Raw genomic sequence first — 19,160 nt, forward strand, 5'->3', positions numbered from 1 at the left:
ATACAGGGAACAAATAAACAGTCTCTGAAAAGAAAAAGGAATTCAAGTACATGTCCAACTAAAGTTGTACAAAGAAAAAAAGTTAATGCAGCTGAAGACATTACCAACAGTCAACTAATTGGTATTGATAAAAACAGACCAAGATTAACGCAGGGCCAAAGCCAGAAACGAGGTAAACAACTCCATACAATCATTCGCAAATTCCACCGTGAAATATTGCATGGCCCGGAATACATTTGTACTCTTTGCAATCAATTGTGGCATAAACAAACGGTGAAAAATATACGCAGTGTTAGCCAATCCGACATTTTCAAAAAGTGTAACATTAGTAACAAGAAAACAAATTTTATTTGTAGGACTTGCTATTATTACATTCGCAAAAATAAAATACCACCATGTTCTATTGTAAATGGCATGGGGTTCCCAAATGTACCAGTTGAATTAGAATTATATGATTTAGAAGAAAGATTAGTTTCACCTAGGATACCATTCTTACAAATTCGGACTCTGCCACGCGGTTTTCAAAAATCATTATCAGGTGCAGTAGTTAATGTACCTGCAGATGTTATGACAACTGTTACTATTTTACCAAGGCAAATTAATGACGCCATGACAATCCCAGTAAAATTAAAAAGGAAATTAGTCTATAAATCATATACACATTATGAGAATATTAGACCAAATACAGTAAAAAAGGGAGCTACATGGCTAGCTAAAAATAGTACAATGTTTAATGAATATGGTGTTACTATTAATCCTGACTGGGAGTATATACCTCCAGAAATAGAATCTCACAATGAGACTTCGGAGACAAACAATTCATCTGATAGTTCAGACAACATAGAAGCTGGGAATTTGGATACTATGTTAACAAATGAAACAATTACTAGTAATTCGGTGAATGTGTTAAGTTTAGCTCCAGCTGAACATAACACGCCAAGAGGTTTATATGAGGATAAAGATTCAGAGTTTTTGGCTTTCCCTACTATTTTTTGTGGTGAACGAAGGCCTAACAATAAGGAAAGACACATACCGGTACATTATAGTACTATTTGCCAAGCTGAGTTAAGGAGTTATGATAGAAGAGTCGCTAAATCTATTACTAATGTTTTTTTTAAACTGAAGAAATTACATATTAAGCAGATCCAGGGTAAAATCAACATTTCCATCAGGAAACATTTTACAGATGGGAATAAAATAACTGCTAAAGACATTAAATATAATATTGGCAATGTTTTACAGTTTAATGAGGGTTACAAAGTATTAAAAACTATACGCAGTTCACCTCCATATTGGGAAGGTTGCAAAAAAGATATTTTTGCAATGATAAGGCAACTTGGCATACCCACTTTCTTTTTGACTTTATCTGCTGCCGAAACAAAATGGCACCATTTAATAAATATACTATTGAGAGTTAGAAACTTAAAGGAATGTACAGAGGAAGAATTCTTAAACATGTCTTGGGAAACTAAAAGTAAATTAATACAAGAAGATCCAATAAGATGTGCAAGACAGTTTGACTATCAAGTTAGGACATTCTTTAATTGTGTTTTGCTGAATGGCACTAATCCAATTGGGGAAATAGTAGACTACTTTTACAGAGTCGAATTCCAACAAAGAGGTTCTCCACATATACATGCATTACTCTGGGTAAACAAAGCACCACTGTATGGTGTTTCACCAGTGGAAGAAGTCAATAGCTTTATTGACAAATATATCACTTGTCATAAGTCTGAGAACCCTGTTTTACAACCGTTAATAAATCTACAAAGGCATGGTCACACAAAAAATTGCAGACGTAAACAGCAACGGACATGCAAATATCAATATCCAAAATATCCAATGTCAAGAACGCTCATATTAGAGCCATTAACACTTGAGGAGACAAATAAGCAATGGGAAGATAATATTAAAATAATACATGAAGCTATGAATAATACTACTTTTAATACACTTTCTTTTGAGGAATTTGTAGACTTCATAAAAATGGATGATAAAGAATATATTACTTCAATACAAACTAGCTTACAAAAAACAACTATTTTTTTGAAAAGAACACCAGGCGAATGCTTCATCAATAACTACAATAGTACTCTTTTAGAAGCTTGGCGAGCAAACATAGACTTGCAGTTTATACTGGACCCTTATGCTTGTGCTGTCTACATTATCTCATATATCAGTAAATCGCGAAGAGGAATTAGCAAACTTCTAGCGCAAGCTGCTAAAGAGGTAACAAGCAATAGTAATATCAAAGATCAACTTAAACACATAGGAAACAAATTCCTCAACTGCACAGAAATTAGTGCTCAAGAAGCAGCATATCTAATTCTTCAAATACCATTACGGAAAAGCTCACGATCATTTGTATTTATTAATACTAGCCGTCCAGAGAAAAGAACTTATTTAATGCGTGATATCGAAACGATTAATAATTTGCCAGAAAATTCAACTGACATTCAATGTGAAAATATTATTATTAAGTACTGCAAACGGCCACAATCATTAGAGATGTGCACGTTAGCAGACTATGCTGCTAATTTCAACTATGTGGAGAAAAAAACACATGGGAGAGAAATCAATGATTGCGAAGATTTACTTGCAGAACAAAACTTTTACAGCTCAGATGAGGGAGAATTAGAAATAGAATGTAGTAACGGAAATAAAGAACAACAGAAACAGAATTATGATTATGCTTTAAATAAGCGCAGACAAGGAAAAATAATACGCTTTTGCAGATTTAGCAAAAATAATGAACCAGAAGAGTATTATAGAGAAATATTAATGTTGCACTATCCATGGAGGGAAGAACAGAAAATACTAATCAACAAGGAAACTTACTATGATAGGTATCTGGAAGTTAAAACATTTGTTGACACACAACTAAAAATCTATAACAAACAGCATGGTGAAGTTACTAACATTATTCATGAACAGTGTCATGAAAATGTAATTTCACCTCCTCTATCACCAACTGTTAATTTACAGACAGAAGACCAAAATCCTGAAAATAATAATAGATATGATTTGGCTCTAGATTTAGGAATTAGAACTACAACCGAAGAACAAAGCTCAACTAACGTTATTTTACCCAATGATAAATACCAACAACTTATGCAAAACTTAACGGAAGAACAACTTAAATTTGTTTACCATCACTTGCATTGGTTTAAAACTACAAGCACTCCATGCTATACTTTTTGCACCGGAGGGGCTGGTGTTGGGAAAAGTTTTGTAATATCTGCACTATATCAAACTTTACTACGGTACTATAACACTAAGGCAGGTGAAAATCCTGATAATGTTTATATCTTACTTACTGCTCCAACAGGAAAGGCTGCCCATAATATTAATGGCAAAACACGGCATAGCACTTTCAAAATACCTGTGTCGCAAAGTTTGACTTATAAACAACTGAGTCATGAACATAGAACTGATCTACAAATGGAAATGATGCATGTTAGAGTTGTTATTATTGATGAAATTTCAATGGTAGGACACAATATGTTAAATTTTATACATAACAGGCTTCAAGAAATAAAATCATCTAATGAACCATTTGGAGGAATTTCAATTTTAGCCATTGGTGACTTTTACCAATTAAAACCTGTATTTGACAGATACATTTTTCAGGATTCTACACAGTTGTATGGTCCTTTAAGTGCTAACTTATGGAAAGAACATTTTAAAATTTTTGAATTAACAAAAATTATGCGCCAAAAAGAAGATCTTCAATTTGCTCAATTACTAAACCGGTTGGGAGAAGGCAAGCATACTGAAGAAGATATTTCACAAATTAAGCAAAGGGAAATACAACCTGATGAGAGTTTATTAGAAACAATTCCATATATCATGTCAACTAATATAGAAGTTAATGAAATTAACAAAAAGGTTTTGGAAAAACATTGCAAAGATTATCCAGTCTACATAACAGTAGCAAGCGATACCGTCAGTTCTGATTTGTCTGAAAATGTGAAAAAAACTATTCTTAAGCAACTGCCCAAAGATCCACAGAAAACAATGGGCCTTTCACATACATTACACATTGCCTTACAACTTCGTTATGATTTAAGTTGCAATGTGGATGTCAATGATGGTTTAACAAATGGCGCAACTGGTGTGGTACAATTAGTTGAATTGATTAACAATACACCTATTATTGTTTGGTTGTTATTTGACAATCAGAGTATAGGACAAACAACCAGACAACAATATAAACACTTATATCATTCACAAATACAAAATACATGGACACCAATACATGCTATAGCTAGACATTTTCAATACACTAAGAAATTTATTACCATTATACGGAAGCAATTTCCTTTACGCCAAGCATCAGCACGCACTATACATCGCACACAAGGTGCAACTCTCGAACCACTTTATATACACTTTAATAACAGCAAGATTCATCATTTGCATTATGTTGCTATTAGCAGGGCAAAATCAATACAAAATGTATATGTACACAATTTTGATGAAGGTAAAATTTTAGTACATCCACAAGTTAATGAGGAAATGCACAGATTACGGACAGAAATGCCACTTGAAATACATATCCCACAGTTACATACATACAGTGCACATTTCAATATCATTGCACACAATATAAGATCACTACAGAAAAATTTTACATCTATGATAGCGGATAGGAATATATTAGAAGCAGACATTATTTGCTTAACTGAGATCAACACTACAAGAAAGGCTACAGCTACTGATTTTACGATAGAACAATACCATCACATTATATTTGATAAATTTCATACATACAACACAAACCATGGAATGATTATGTACTACAAAAAAGATTTATTTATATTGCCTATTTATGAGACACATGAAGGGATAGACATTTTACATTTTACTCTACATATTTATAACACGGATTACCTTATTATTATTTTATACAAACCACCCCAAAAAAGTATAACTTCTCTTTTGGATTTTATCACAAATATTACGGATTTTTACCCCACACACAAATTGATCATTATAGGGGATTTCAATGTGGATGTATCTCAACAAAATGCAAACACCAAGCAATTACTTGGATTCTTTGAAGCAAAATTACAATGTCAACAACTCATTCACAGTTACACAACTAACTACGAATCCATTGTAGATCATATATATACAAATGAACAACTACACAACTATGGTACTTTAGAATGCTATTACAGTGATCATAAAGCAATATGGGTTTGTATTTAACATGTTATAACACATTTTCTATTTTAGATGATGTCTATTGAAGAAATCATGAACATTAATACCGATGACAACAAACCATATCAGAAACCCATACGAGTTAATGTCATCCACTGCTCTGGAAAAACTACTTACAAAAATGCAAAACAAGAACAGAAAATTCTATTTCATTTGGCTCTAGCAGATAAAACTGGAACCATGAAATGTACTTGCTATCAAGAAAATTTATATGAGCAAACTAAAAGTAACTGTGGACTACTAATACGCAACTTTATCATCAAAAACAAAACAATTTTAATTACTAAGCAAACTAAAGTAACAAAATTCCCCGCTATGAACATTGAGGAGGGCCTGATCCAACAAGCAAAGAACATTTTGCATCCGCCTGCACCATCGGCTTCTCCCATTAAGGAAATAAAACGTGCAAGTCTAAAAAGTCTTATGACCGTTTCAGGGACAATAATTGCCGTAAGTATGGACGCAAACATGTCATCATGTCAACTAAAAAAAAACATTAGCAATGCAATAGGTCTCGCATTAGAAAAGTTGGACTTATTGGTATTATAAATAACATATCTTTTTTATTTGTTTGTTTTTAAAATTGCAAGTCTAAAAAGTCTTATGACTGTTTCAGGGACAATATGTGCCGGAAGTATGTACAAGTACAAAGCCATTTTTAGAAATAAATTATGCAATCTTTTAGAAAAGGATGTTCATTTGGGTCCTTAAATATGATAGATTATATTGCCATTCATACAACGCACTAGTACTATGTGTTTTTACAGTCACTATTTAATACAATGCTTACTTTTTGTGTAGGAAGAGGACGCAAAGACTGTCTTTATCAATGGGCAAGATACCCCACTGAAATCGATTACTTTAAAAGATGCAACAGATGATATAAAAGTGACACTGTGGAGAGAAGCATCACTATTTAAAATACATCTTGGAGAATATGTTACCCTCACTCACGTAACTGTCCATGAATTCAATGCACAGAAAATTTTGAATACAACGCGCCATAGCAAAATGGAGGTAAGCACAACAAACTAAACATTTTGGGAATATCTCTTTCAGCCACTCTGGGCCTTTCACCCACTCTGGCCCTTGCACCCACTCTGGCCCTTGCACCCACTCTGGCCCTTGCACCCACTCTGGCCCTTGCACCCACTCTGGGCCCTTTCACCCACTCGGGCCCTTTCACCCACTCGGGCCCTTTCACCCACTCGGGCCCTTTCACCCACTCTGGCCCTTTCACCCACTCTGGCCCTTTCACCCACTCTGGCCCTTTCACCCACTCTGGCCCTTTCACCCACTCTGGCCCTTTCACCCACTCTGGCCCTTTTACCAACTCTGGCCCTTTCAACAACTCTGGCCCTATCACCCACTATGGCCCTTTCACCCACTCTGGCCCTTTCACCCACTCTGGGCCTTTCACCCACTCTGGGCCTTTCACCCACTCTGGCCCTATCACCCACTCTGGCCCTATCACCCACGCTGGCCCTTTCACCCACTCTGGCCCTTTCACCCACTCTGGCCCTTTCACCCACTCTGGCCCTTTCACCCACTCTGGCTCTTTCACCCACTCTGGCCCTTTCACCCACTCTGGCCCTTTCACCCACTCTGGCCCTTTCACCCACTCTGGCCCTTCACCCACTCTGGCCCTTTCACCCACTCTGGCCCTTTCACCCACTCTGGCCCTTTCACCCACTCTGGCCCTTTCACCCACTCTGGCTCTTTCACCCACTCTGGCCCTTTCACCCACTCTGGCCCTTTCACCCACTCTGGCCCTTTCACCCACTCTGGCCCTTTCACCCACTCTGGCCCTTTCACCCACTCTGGCCCTTTCACCCACGCTGGCCCTTTCACCCACTCTGGGCCTTGCACCCACTCTGGGCCTTTCACTCTGGACTTTTCACCCACTCTGGCCCTTTCACCCTCTCTGAGCCTTTCACTCTGGACCTTTCACCCACTCTGGCCCTTTCACCCACTCTGGCTCTTTCACCCACTCTGGCCCTTTCACCTACTCTGGCCCTTTCACCCACTCTGGCCCTATCACCCACTCTGGCCCTATCACCCACTCTGGCCCTATCACCCACTCTGGCCCTATCACCCACTCTGAGCCTTTCACCCACTCTGTCCCTTTCACCCACTCTGTCCCTTTCACCCACTCTGGGCCTTACACAAAACATAAAGTATAAAAATGTACTAACTAATTGTTGCATTTGTTTTCTCTCAACAGGTAACAGCCCCACCACAGGAAAAGATGGACATTCAAATTTATGGCGTCGAAAGCACCGAAGATGAAACTAGTATTATCACAATTAGGGTGACAAACACAGAGGAATATCAATCAATGCCCATAGACAATGAGATACTAATTAAATGGTTTATGTTAGATGATGAAGTTGACAACATCGGAGATGCCCTAGTACATTTTTTGCCGCAAACTTTTGAGGTGCTGTTTTGTAATGGAAAAATAATAAATATTCTTAAAGAAAAAGACGATGACATATGTTCAGACTAAAATTCGCATGTTGGCAGGCTATCATATTTTTTTTTTTTTTTTTTTTTTTTTTTTTGTCCTCATATCCACCATGGTTTAAGAAAGCCATTTAGAATATGCTCTAGTACAGTTGACACAGTGATTTTAACTGGGAGGGATCATTTCATTTCGAGTGGGAAGGCCATGAATCCCGCAACTGTCACAGCTTGATATTCCTTTAGGCTACCAATGGGGAGGCCTACTGCTGGGCCTGGGCCGGACTGGGACCGGACAACATTAGTATTTGGCACCATAGTAGTATAATCATTGGACCCGGGGGAAAAAAAAAAAAAAAAAAAAAAAAAAAAAAAAAAAAAAAAACCCGGATCTTTATTGTGCCCATACAAACAAATGCCAGAAGGCCCTTTTATTTTGGTTTCCCGATCTGGCTAAATCCATACGTGCCGTCTGTAAAGTTGATATCAACCAATCCGCATGGGAAGGGGGCATAGGATCCTTCCACCTCCTGCAGATCTCTCTCCTTGCCAAGAGGACCGTATAGAAGACCAGGCTTTTAACTGTAGTTTGGGTTGTCTTCAGGAGACCAAAAATCACTAATGGTAAATCTATAGTAATTGGGATACCTAACGATGCCGTAAGAGTCTTACCTATGGCCTCCCAATATGGTGCAATTCGAGGACACTCAAAGAACATATGAATATCTGAAGCTGCAATCAGCCCGCACCTCGCACATGCCACTGAGTTTCCTGCGACAAATTTGGATAGTCTTTGGGGAGAGTAATACGCCCTGTGAAGGGTAAAAAGATGGTTCCTACGTAGCCATGAGGGTTTCACCAAACTTTTTAAAAGCTCAAATGAGGAGGACCAAAGTACTTGTAAATCTTGAGTCGATATTACGTCCCCCCAAAGTTGAGCTGGTAACTTAAATTCCCCATCAGATTCATCTAAAAGAAGTTTATACCATAGTGAAATCTCACGTTTGGTTGAAGGGGTACCAACCAAGTTAGTTATTAATTGACTATGCCCTCCGAGAGGAAACTTGCTACGTTTTGTTAGTGGATCGTTATATGCCACTGTCCAGCTTCGGATTTGAATGTATTTGAACCTTGAAAGGGTTGGCCCTATTTTATTCTGTAGATATTCCCATGAAAGCAGGTCCCCCTCATAGAAAAGATCCCCCCATTCTTTAAGTCCTGCTTCTCTCAAAGGAGTGGCTAGGGAATCTTCCAACCAGGCTGGACTATCAGGTAACCCCCAAAGCGGCGTTTTATCGCAATAATACCCCTGTTTAATAGATTTTATTACCTCAGTCCATGTTTTTGCCAAGCCATGCAGGACCTTCAATTTGATTTTTTTGAAGAATTTTGGATTGCCAAATTTAAATAAGAATCCCGACTGGCTAAGACCTTCCCCTTTCAACATGGCCGAAAACATTAATCCTATCCCATAATCAGTAGGTGTTTTTAGGAGCATTCGTATGTGAGATAGCTGAAAAGCCCACAAATATAATTTTAAGTCTGGTGCGGCTAAGCCTCCCTTCTCCCATCGCCGTCTAAGCTTCTTCCAAGCTATTCTTGGTAATTTTTTGTTCCAAATAAAAGAAGTGATATCTGATTGTATTTTAGTTATGTGAGTCTGATCAAAGTAGAGGGGGATGGTATTAAAAAGAAAAGAAAGTTTAGGCAAAATGGCCATTTTTACGAGGTTGACCCTCCCTATTAAAGATAATTGAAGGTGAGACCATGCCTGCATTAATTTCCTCGATTCTTTGATAATTGCTGTAATATTTACTGAGACGAGCTTGTTAATGTCTTTTATGATATTTAGGCCCAGATATCGTAATGATTCGCCTTCCTGTATCACCAAGGAACTCGGATTGTCATTCCAGACCAACATCTCTGTTTTTAATGTGTTGATCTGGTAGCCTGATATTTTCCCAAACCCCTTAGCCGTTTCAAGTATAACCGGGAGTGCAGTTGTTACGTCTGATGTAAAAACGAGCAGGTCGTCAGCGTATAACGCAACCTTCTTTTCCCACCCTTTGTGACAAAAAGGAATAATGGCATTCTCTCTCCTCAGTTGTTGTGCGAGAGGTTCAATATAAAAGTCAAACAAAAGTGGGGAAAGCGGGCAACCCTGCCTAGTCCCCCTAGTTATATCAAAGGGGTCTGACAACTCACCGTTAATTAATAGGTTTGCCGATGGACTGGCATACAATAGACTAACTGCACGACAAATTCTCTTCCCTACCCCAAATTTAGCCAGGGCCCCCGACAGGTACACCCAATTAACCCTGTCGAAGGCCTTGGTCGCATCCAGGGTGAGAACAGTCAATGGTAAGTTCTGTGCCACCGCGATATCTATAGCCCCTATTAAGTCGTACGTTAATTCATATAGTTGTCGGCCCTTTACGAATCCTTTTTGATCTGCGTGGAGGACTGCCGGGGCTACTAAGGCTAACCTGGAGGCTAAAATTGTGGTGAAAATCTTATAATCCACATTTAAGATTGATATGGGCCTGTATGATTCGCAAGCGTCCTTGGGTTTTCCAGGCTTCAGTATGAGTGTAATCGATGCATTATCCCATGTTGATGGGGGAGTTTGGCCATCAATAAGGATCTGATTGAACATCTTAGTAAGGAAGGGGGCTATCTCATCTTCTAACATTCTATAAGTTTCTGCTGGTAGCCCATCGGGCCCCGCTGCCTTTCCCTTCTTGCTTTTTTTTATAGCGGCCCTTACTTCTCCTTCGGTGATAATATCATCCAATGCTTGAGACTGAGCTTGTGTAAGACTAGGGAGATTCATATGACTTAACCAATCGTCAACCTCCTCAGATCGGGTTTCAACGTCCTCCTTATAGATTGACTCAAAGAAGATCTTAAAGGCCCTTCTAATTTCAATATCTGATGAAAAGGAATCGTTGCCCACCTTGATTTTTGCAATGTTATTCCGGACCTGATCTGATTTAGTCTTCCACGCAAGCATTTTACCCGCTCCTTCACTGTACTCAAAATGGGCTAATTTGCTTGCTTCCCATCTCTGCTGCAATCTAAGATTCAATACTGAACCCAGGTCTGCTTTCAAGGTCGCCATTTCTTTCCTGTAATTATATATAATGGACTCATCTACCCCAGTATTACTATCAATAACTCCTTGGAGGTTTATTATCTTTCCTTCAATTGAGCAAATTTGTTCTTTATATTGCCTCCTTTTATGAGACACTTTAGCTGTTATAAGACCCCTTAGAAATGCTTTAAACGAGTCCCAGATGATCCTTGTAGATGCTGAGTCATTATTAATCAAAAAAAAATTGTGTGCTTCTCTATTGAGATATAGTATGTCATCAGGTAAGGTAAAAAGTGATCGATCAAAGGACCATCTAGAGGGCAATCTCTCCGTTACATAGGTTAGGTCCATTAATACTGCAGAATGATCTGAGAGATGGAGAGGTAAATATTCAATGGATCTTACATGATCAGTCAGCCTTCGGCTGATCAAGATGAAATCAATCCTTGACTGATGTTTATACTTATAATTCCGGAAAGACACTCCTTGTTGGTCCCCAGACCTCTCCCTCCATATGTCAGAATACCCATATGTTTTCATTGCAGATTGTAGCACAGACCTAGATTTTGACAAAGCTAAGGATCGACTATTGGGGGATTTATCCAAAACTGGATTTAAGACAATATTAAAATCACCAGCTATAATAGTTGGCTCAGGAAAGGAGACCAAGTGTGAAAACATAGTCTCCATAGTAGTAGAATCGTCCTGATTCGGCCCATAGTAGCCCACGACTGTGGTTTGAGAGCCCGCTATTACTACAGAGGCTATGGCCCATCTTCCGCCTGGATCGACCTGTTGAGATATCAGCCTAGCTTTAGCTCCTTTCTTGAAAATTATAGATACCCCTCTGGTATTACTAGCCTGAGTAGTGGAGACCGCAAAGTCTATCCACTTATTTCTTTTAATTAAGTCCATCATCTCAGAGTTTGTTAAATGAGTCTCCTGGAGAACAATGACCTGCACATCCAGATCTCGTAAATATTGCATGATTTTATTTGCCCTAGGTTTGGTGCGCAGGCCATTAATATTCCAGGAGAAATATTTTATGTTAATCATTTTTGGCATATATTCCCGACAAAAAAGGGAGACAGAAAGATACGACTAGACCAACCCATACTTGTCTAAAACTCTTTTGATAAGATTGCGATACCACTTTCTTATTATCACGATTATTATATCTTGGCTTTTTGAGGACATTTTTACTTTTTTTTTTCAACCCCCCACCACCTACCCTAGCTACGTGCCACCCTCCCTCCCCCCTCCCATTCCCTGGAAAACCCTTGCGATATCCAACCGGTGCAATGTCCGGTAGATAGCGCCCCTCCGTGAACTCCTGGAGAGAAACCACACCTATATAAATGCAAAAAATATGAAGGAAAACTAAACTAATTATGACACTAAACTAATTATATTGTTTAATGTCCCTTGTGAAGAAATTATTTTACACTTTGTACATAAGAACTCGGAGAAGTCAAGGGATAACCATGAACGCTGACTCTACTCACCAAATCCTATAATTAAACTACTCAAACATCTTATTGTTTCTTATTGCTTCCCATCTGCATCAGGAGTTCATCCGCTGCTTGTACTGATCTAATGTTAGTCATCTTATTATTATACATTATTTTCATACCAGCAGGGAATGTTAATTGAGCTGTGGCACCCGCTGCTCTAAACGCTTCCAGTCGCCTCCCAAACTCCCATTGCTTTTCCAAGGTAATTCTTGAAAGATCTGACCTTATTAAGAATGTAAACCCCTTTGCAACCAGCGTTTTTTGTTTTAATGCAAGATTAAGTATTTGTTCTTTCAGAACATATGTATGGAAGTTTACTAGAATTTTACGGGGTTTAGATCTCTGGGGGTTTCGTCTAAAGGGATCCCTGTGAATTCTTTGGATGTCCAATGCTATTTCTTCTAGGGAGAGGTCTAGACTCAGGGACTCTTTTAGCAAGCCCGTTATGTATTGTTTTAAATCTGAGCCCTCTGAGCCTTCAGGCACATTCAAAATTCGAAGATTCCCCCTCCTCGCATTGTTTTCCAAGGTCTCCATCCTTTCACTAAGTGCTTGCTCCTCTCTAGAAAGCTTCTGAATATCTTCTTTCGCCTGGTCCAAATTAATAGAAATTATTCCTGTGGTCTCCTCCAGGACTCCCGTTCTTATAGCTAGTCCCTCAATTTTGTTTTCAAGAGATTCACAGTAGCTCCTTATTTCAGCTTGATGCGCAGCTTGATTTGCTGAAGCCTCTGCAAAGCCCTTTCTTATTTCCTGCGTAAGAGCTGAAAACATGCCTAGTATAGCCGCTGGAGTTTTTTCGTCATCGGCTGCAAACTTGGATTGATCATTGAGGGAGTCTATAGAATATTCGATTTGATCGAAATGATCTCCCCCAATTGCGCCGGCATCTTCTTCATTCGAGCTGCCAGGGGGAGCACCAACAGACATCTCTTCTAAATCTTGTGACACGGGAGCTGGTGCTGGTAATGATACTGACTCCTCCCGAGCTAGAGAAGATTGTGATCCTGAGTTTTTCTCGTCATCCCTGTCTGCTTCTCCTAGACTTAATTCACTAGCTTCTGGTTCTATGACCCCTTCTTCTGTTCCATAATCAGTAGCCTTTATTGACTCTATTGTCGTTGAAACCTGTACAGGAGAAATCTTATCCATTAGGAGAGAAGGTTCCACTTCTGAACCAGAACCAGCTGACATGGCGTGATCCCCTGGCAGATGTAGTATTTGGGGTATAACTTTAAAGTAAGAGCGTAATGAGGGGGTGATCTTGGCTTTTTTCTCAGATATGATGTTCTGCGTTTTAGTTTTTGTCTTAATTTTAGACTTCGAGCCGTATTTAGTGCCTCTTCCTTTGACCTCTGTATTTAAGTAAGAGGAAGGTTTTTTATCATCACCTACTACGGTGTGGTCACCAGCCCCACAAGGTGAGCCTACTATCTCAGCCTTATCTTCTAGCAGTGCCCCTTTCTTCTTCCGCCCTCTTTTGCTGGTAACTTTAGTTTTACTGAGGGGGGGCTGTGTTTTTACTGTAGACTCGGAAGCGACCACCACCTTTGTTAGTCCCTCTTGGCTTAACAGAGTTGAGGTTTGAGGATCAGATGTAGCTAGAAGCCCCTTGTCTCCCCCCTCTTCAATTTCCGCCACCGTAGTTAATAAAGATGAAGGTGCTGATGTAGATATTGACTGAATGCACGGCAAATTAGAAACAAGTTCTGGGGCACTATGCAGGTTTTTATCAGAAGAGACTGCGTGGTATGGCTGCCCCAGTGTTCTAAGTAACCTCCCTCTCCTCAGCTCCAGCGCGGCTGACTGTAAACGGAGTAGCGGTGGTTGTGATAACCGAGGATGTTTTAGCTCACTCGTGGGTTCCTGTGGATGAGACTGCAAAACCCTCTCAGGGAAGTCTAAATAATGGATAGGGGGCTGTTTCCCAAAATAAAGGCGTACTGTTCCTTTAAGGACTTCTTCGAGAAATATTAAAGACAGCTCACTTATCTCATTTGGTGAATTCTGCCAGACCTCCAACAGGGAATCCGTGAAATCCTTCAGAGTCCCTCCGCACGCTCCCAAACGATTACAGGGGGAATCAGAGCAGAGTTCAGGGCTGTGAATCGTTTGCAACACTTGCAGCCAGCAGCAACCCACGTTCTCCCCGCCCACCGCTGCCGTCCTGCACTCAGGCAGAAAGCGGACTGACGGTGACTCAGTCTTGATCTCGATGAGACAGGGCTGCATCCCCCGCCACGAAGATCTCCAGTTCTGTGAAAGTCGTCCCGTCAAATCAGGTGTCAGCTCCCTTAATTAACGTGAGTGTCAAACATCTATTTCGATCCGATTTTAGACGGTGTGGCTGTCCTCACCAGGAGCTCTTCCCGGAGCACTGCGACCGCTTAACCAGCGGCCGCCATGTTTTCCCACAGGCTATCATATTTTTGTACAAAGTTAAAAAATAAATATTTGTGTGTTTTACAAAAATAAAAAGGTGTGGAATACAAATTATAAACCTCTATGGTATTTTTTTCACTACAGAAGGGAAATTATAACTACTAATACACTCAATTCATACAACATAGTCACACCCACATACAACATTCAGCCAATCCATCTCACATAAAGAAAAAAATACAAAATACACACACTCTGTAGCTTGCACGCACTGCAGTAGTATGTATGAATGAGACTGTTGGTGTGCTAAATACGCCTGTGCTGGTGCAGAGTGATGCTGTGTTGTTGCTCAATGTTACTGTGGGGGTGCTGAATGATGAGGTGGTATTGCTGCATGTTGCATTGGTAGACATCAGTGATGACGTTGTTGGGAGAAGTGCAACTGTTGTGGTGCTGAGTTATGCTGTGGTGGTAATCATTGAACACCAACACAGCACCACTCATCATCAGCACAGAACAACACATCGCAACAACAGCATTACTAAGCACCACACTAACATCACTCAGCAACACACCAACATCACTCTACACCACCATAACAGCATCATTCAACAACAACAACATACAAAAACACAAACACACATTACATTACAATAAACATTAACACATGCAAAACACTCACATATGCCAATCACACCCTCACTCACCCTCACTCACCCTCAACCCCTCACCCTCACTCACCCTCAATCACACTCACTCACCCTCAACCCCTCACCCTCACTCTCCCTCAACCCCTCACCCTCACTCACCCTCAACACCTCACCCTCAAGCCTTCACTCACCCTCACGCTCACCCACCCTCACTCACCCTCAACACCTCACCCTCAATACCTCACCCTCACTCACCCTCAACACCTCATCCTCAACCCCTCACTCACCCTCACTCTCACTCATCCTCAATCACCCTCAACACCTCACCCTCACTCACCCTCAACACCTCACCCTCAAGCCCTCACTCACCTTCATGCTCACCCACCCTCACTCACCCTCAACACCGCACCCTCAACACCTCACCCTCACTCACCCTCAACCCCTCACCCTCAACCCCTCACTCACCCTCACTCATCCTCAATAACCCTCAACCCCTCACCCTCACTCACCCTCAACGCCTCACCCTCACTCACCCTCAGCCCCTCACCCTCACCCTCACTCACCCTCAACCCCTCACTCACCCTCACTCACCCTCAACACCTCACCCTCACTCACCCTCACTCACCCTCAACACCTCACCCTCACTCCCCCTCAACACCTCACCCTCACTCACCCTCAACACACTGTCACACTACAACAACACACAATCACTTACCACCACAGCACCACTCATCACCACTACAGCATTACTCAGCAGACAAAGGTCATACAATAAAAACATGTACGCTTTTAACAGGCACACACACCAACAGCTATCAATGGACGCTTTCACCAGGCATACACACACAACAATCATCAGTACTGCAGTTGTATGTATGAATGACACTGTTGGTGTGCGAAATACAGATGTGGGGGTGCAGAGTGATGCTGTGTTGTTGCTTAATTGTACTGTGTGGGTGCAGAATGATAAAGTGGTATTGCTGCGTGTTGCATTGGTGGACATCAGTGATGACGTTGTTGGGAAAAGTGCAACTGTTGTGGTGCTGAGTTATGCTGTGGTGGCAATCATTGAACACCAACACAGCACCACTCATCACCAGCACAGAACAACACATCACAACAACAGCATTACTAAGCACCACACTAACTTCACTCAGCAACACACCAACATCACTCTACACCACCACAACAGCATCATTCAACAACAACAACATACAAAAACACAAACACACATTACTTTAAAATAAACATTAACACATGCAAAACACTCACATATGCCAATCACACCCTCACTCACCCTCACTCACCCTTACTCACCCTCTACCCCTCACCCTCACTCACCCTCACTCACACTCACTACCTCACCCTCACTCACCCTCAACGCCTCACCCTCAACCCCTCACTCACCCTCACGCTCACCCACCCTCACTCACCCTCAACACCTTACCCTCACTCACCCTCAACATCTCAGCCTCACTCACCCTCAACTCCTCACCCTCAACACCTCACCCTCAACACCTCACTCAACCTCACTCTCACTCATCCTCACTCTCACTCATCCTCACTCACCCTCAACTCCTCACCCTCACTCACCCTCAACCCCTCACCCTCACTCACCCTCAATGCCTCACTCACCCTCAGCCCCTCATCCTCAACCCCTCACCCTCACTCACCCTCAACCTCACTCACCCTCAACACCTCACCCTCACTCACCCTCACTCACCCTCAACACCTCACCCTCACCCTCACTCACCCTCACTCACCCTCAACCCCTCACCCTCACTCACCATCAACACACTATCACACTACAACCACACACAAACACTTACCACCACAGCACCACTCATCACCACTACTGCATTACTCAGCAGACAAAGGTCATACAATCAAAACATGTACGCTTTTAACAGGCACACACACCAACATCTATCAATGGACGCTTTCACCAGGCGTACATACACAACAGTCATCAGTACTGCAGTAGTATGTATGAATAAGACTGTTGGTGTGCGAAATACGGCTGTGGTGGTGCAGAGTGATGCTGTGTTGTTGCTCAATGGTACTGTGGGGGTGCAGAATGATAAAGTGGTATTGCTGCGTGTTGCATTCGTGGACATCAGTGATGCCGTTGTTGGGAGAAGTGCAACTGTTGTGGTGCTGAGTTATGCTGTGGTGGTAATTATTGAACACCAACACAGCACCACTCATCACTAGCACAGAACAACACATCACAACAACAGCATTACTAAGCACCACACTAACATCACTCAGCAACATACCAACATCACTCTGCATCACCACAACAGCATCATTGAACAACAACACACTATCACACTACAACTACACACAAACACTTACCACAACAGCACCACTCATCACCACTACAGCATTACTCAGCAGACAAACGTCATACAATCAAAACATGTACGCTTTTAACAGGCACACACACCAACAGCTATCAATGGACGCTTTCACCAGGCGTACATACACAACAGTCATCAGTACTGCAGTAGTATGTATGAATGAGACTGTTGGTGTGCTAAATACGGCTGTGGTGGTGCAGAGTGATGCTGTGTTGTTGCTCAATGGTACTGTGGGGGTACAGCATGATAAAGTGGTATTGCTGCGTGTTGCATTCGTGGACATCAGTGATGCCGTTGTTGGGAGAAGTGCAACTGTTGTGGTGCTGAGTTATGCTGTGGTGGTAATTATTGAACACCAACACAGCACCACTCATCACTACCACAGAACAACACATCACAACAACAGCATTACTAAGCACCACACTAACATCACTCAGCAACACACCAACATCACTCTGCACCACCACAACAGCATCATTCAACAACAACACACTATCACACTACAACCACACACAAACACTTACCACCACAGCACCACTCATCACCACTACAGCATTACTCAGCAGACAAACGTCATACAATCCAAACATGTACGCTTTTAACAGGCACACACACCACCATCTACCAATGGACGCTTTCACCTGGCGTACACACACAACAGTCATCAGTGCATCCTTTCACCATGCATACACCCACACAAACAGGCATCAGTCCACGCTTTCAACAGTCACACACACCACCGGCTGTAAGTGCACGCTTTCTAACCACTTTTTTTACGTAGCACACACAATTACAGCTATACAAGCATGCTTTGGTGATGTACAGTACTGCAGTATTATGTATAAATAAGACTGTGGGTGTGCTAAATATGGCTCTAGTGGGGCAGAGTGATGATCTGATGTTGCTCAATCGTACAGTGGGGGTGCAGAATGATAATGTGCTATTGCTGCGTGCTGCATAAATGGACATCAGTGATGCCGTTGTTAGGATCAGTTCTACTGTTGTGGTGCAGAGTTATACTGTGGTGGTAATCATTGGACAACACTCTACAACAACACTGCACCACTCATCCCCAACACTCATCAGCACTACAACATTACTCACCAGACAAACGTCACCAAAAAAAACTTAAACAGTGCATACATACTACCAATAAAAATACTTCAATGTGAACAACAAAAGGACAATGCAAAGCTGCGAAACAAAACACGTACGGCGAAACGCAAAACAAAAATAGCTAACAGCAATCTAAAACTTTTTTGGGTACAGGAGGCGAGTTCAGACGGAAGTACACTACAGGACCCGCATACCAAAACGACACGCGCAAACATAACTCAATGAATGGCAAAAAAACGAACTAAATAGCAGCCATTGGTAACATCAACAAAAAAAACTCTAAAGAAAGGAGCCGGACAGAACCAAAGTGCGAGCAAAGCAAGACCCCAAACAATAATTAGATTCATAT

At 41.3% G+C, this 19,160-nt stretch overlaps 1 protein-coding gene across 1 annotated transcript; it reads left to right on the plus strand.

Moving 5' to 3' along the window:
* Window positions 1-5,241: 5,241 nt before the first annotated feature.
* On the plus strand, window positions 5,242-7,738 carry LOC147727776 (uncharacterized). The gene is made up of 3 exons (XM_086963174.1): window positions 5,242-5,679; window positions 6,031-6,246; window positions 7,454-7,738. The coding sequence occupies exons 1-3, from the start codon at window positions 5,242-5,244 to the stop codon at window positions 7,736-7,738; spliced, it is 939 nt and encodes a 312-aa protein (XP_086819300.1).
* The last annotated feature ends 11,422 nt before the right edge of the window (window positions 7,739-19,160 follow it).

Source organism: Lissotriton vulgaris, chromosome 3_1, assembly GCF_964263255.1.
Source record: "Lissotriton vulgaris chromosome 3_1, aLisVul1.2, whole genome shotgun sequence".
In the NCBI taxonomy this organism is placed as follows: domain Eukaryota; kingdom Metazoa; phylum Chordata; class Amphibia; order Caudata; family Salamandridae; genus Lissotriton; species Lissotriton vulgaris.

Coding starts and splice junctions, on each gene's coding strand:
- LOC147727776 (XM_086963174.1), top strand. CDS start 5,242: ATGATGTCTATTGAAGAAATCATGAACATTAATACCGATGACAACAAA. Junction 5,680..6,030: donor TTTCAGGGACAATAATTGCC/GTAAGTATGGAC, acceptor CTTTTTGTGTAG/GAAGAGGACGCAAAGACTGT. Junction 6,247..7,453: donor CGCGCCATAGCAAAATGGAG/GTAAGCACAACA, acceptor TTCTCTCAACAG/GTAACAGCCCCACCACAGGA.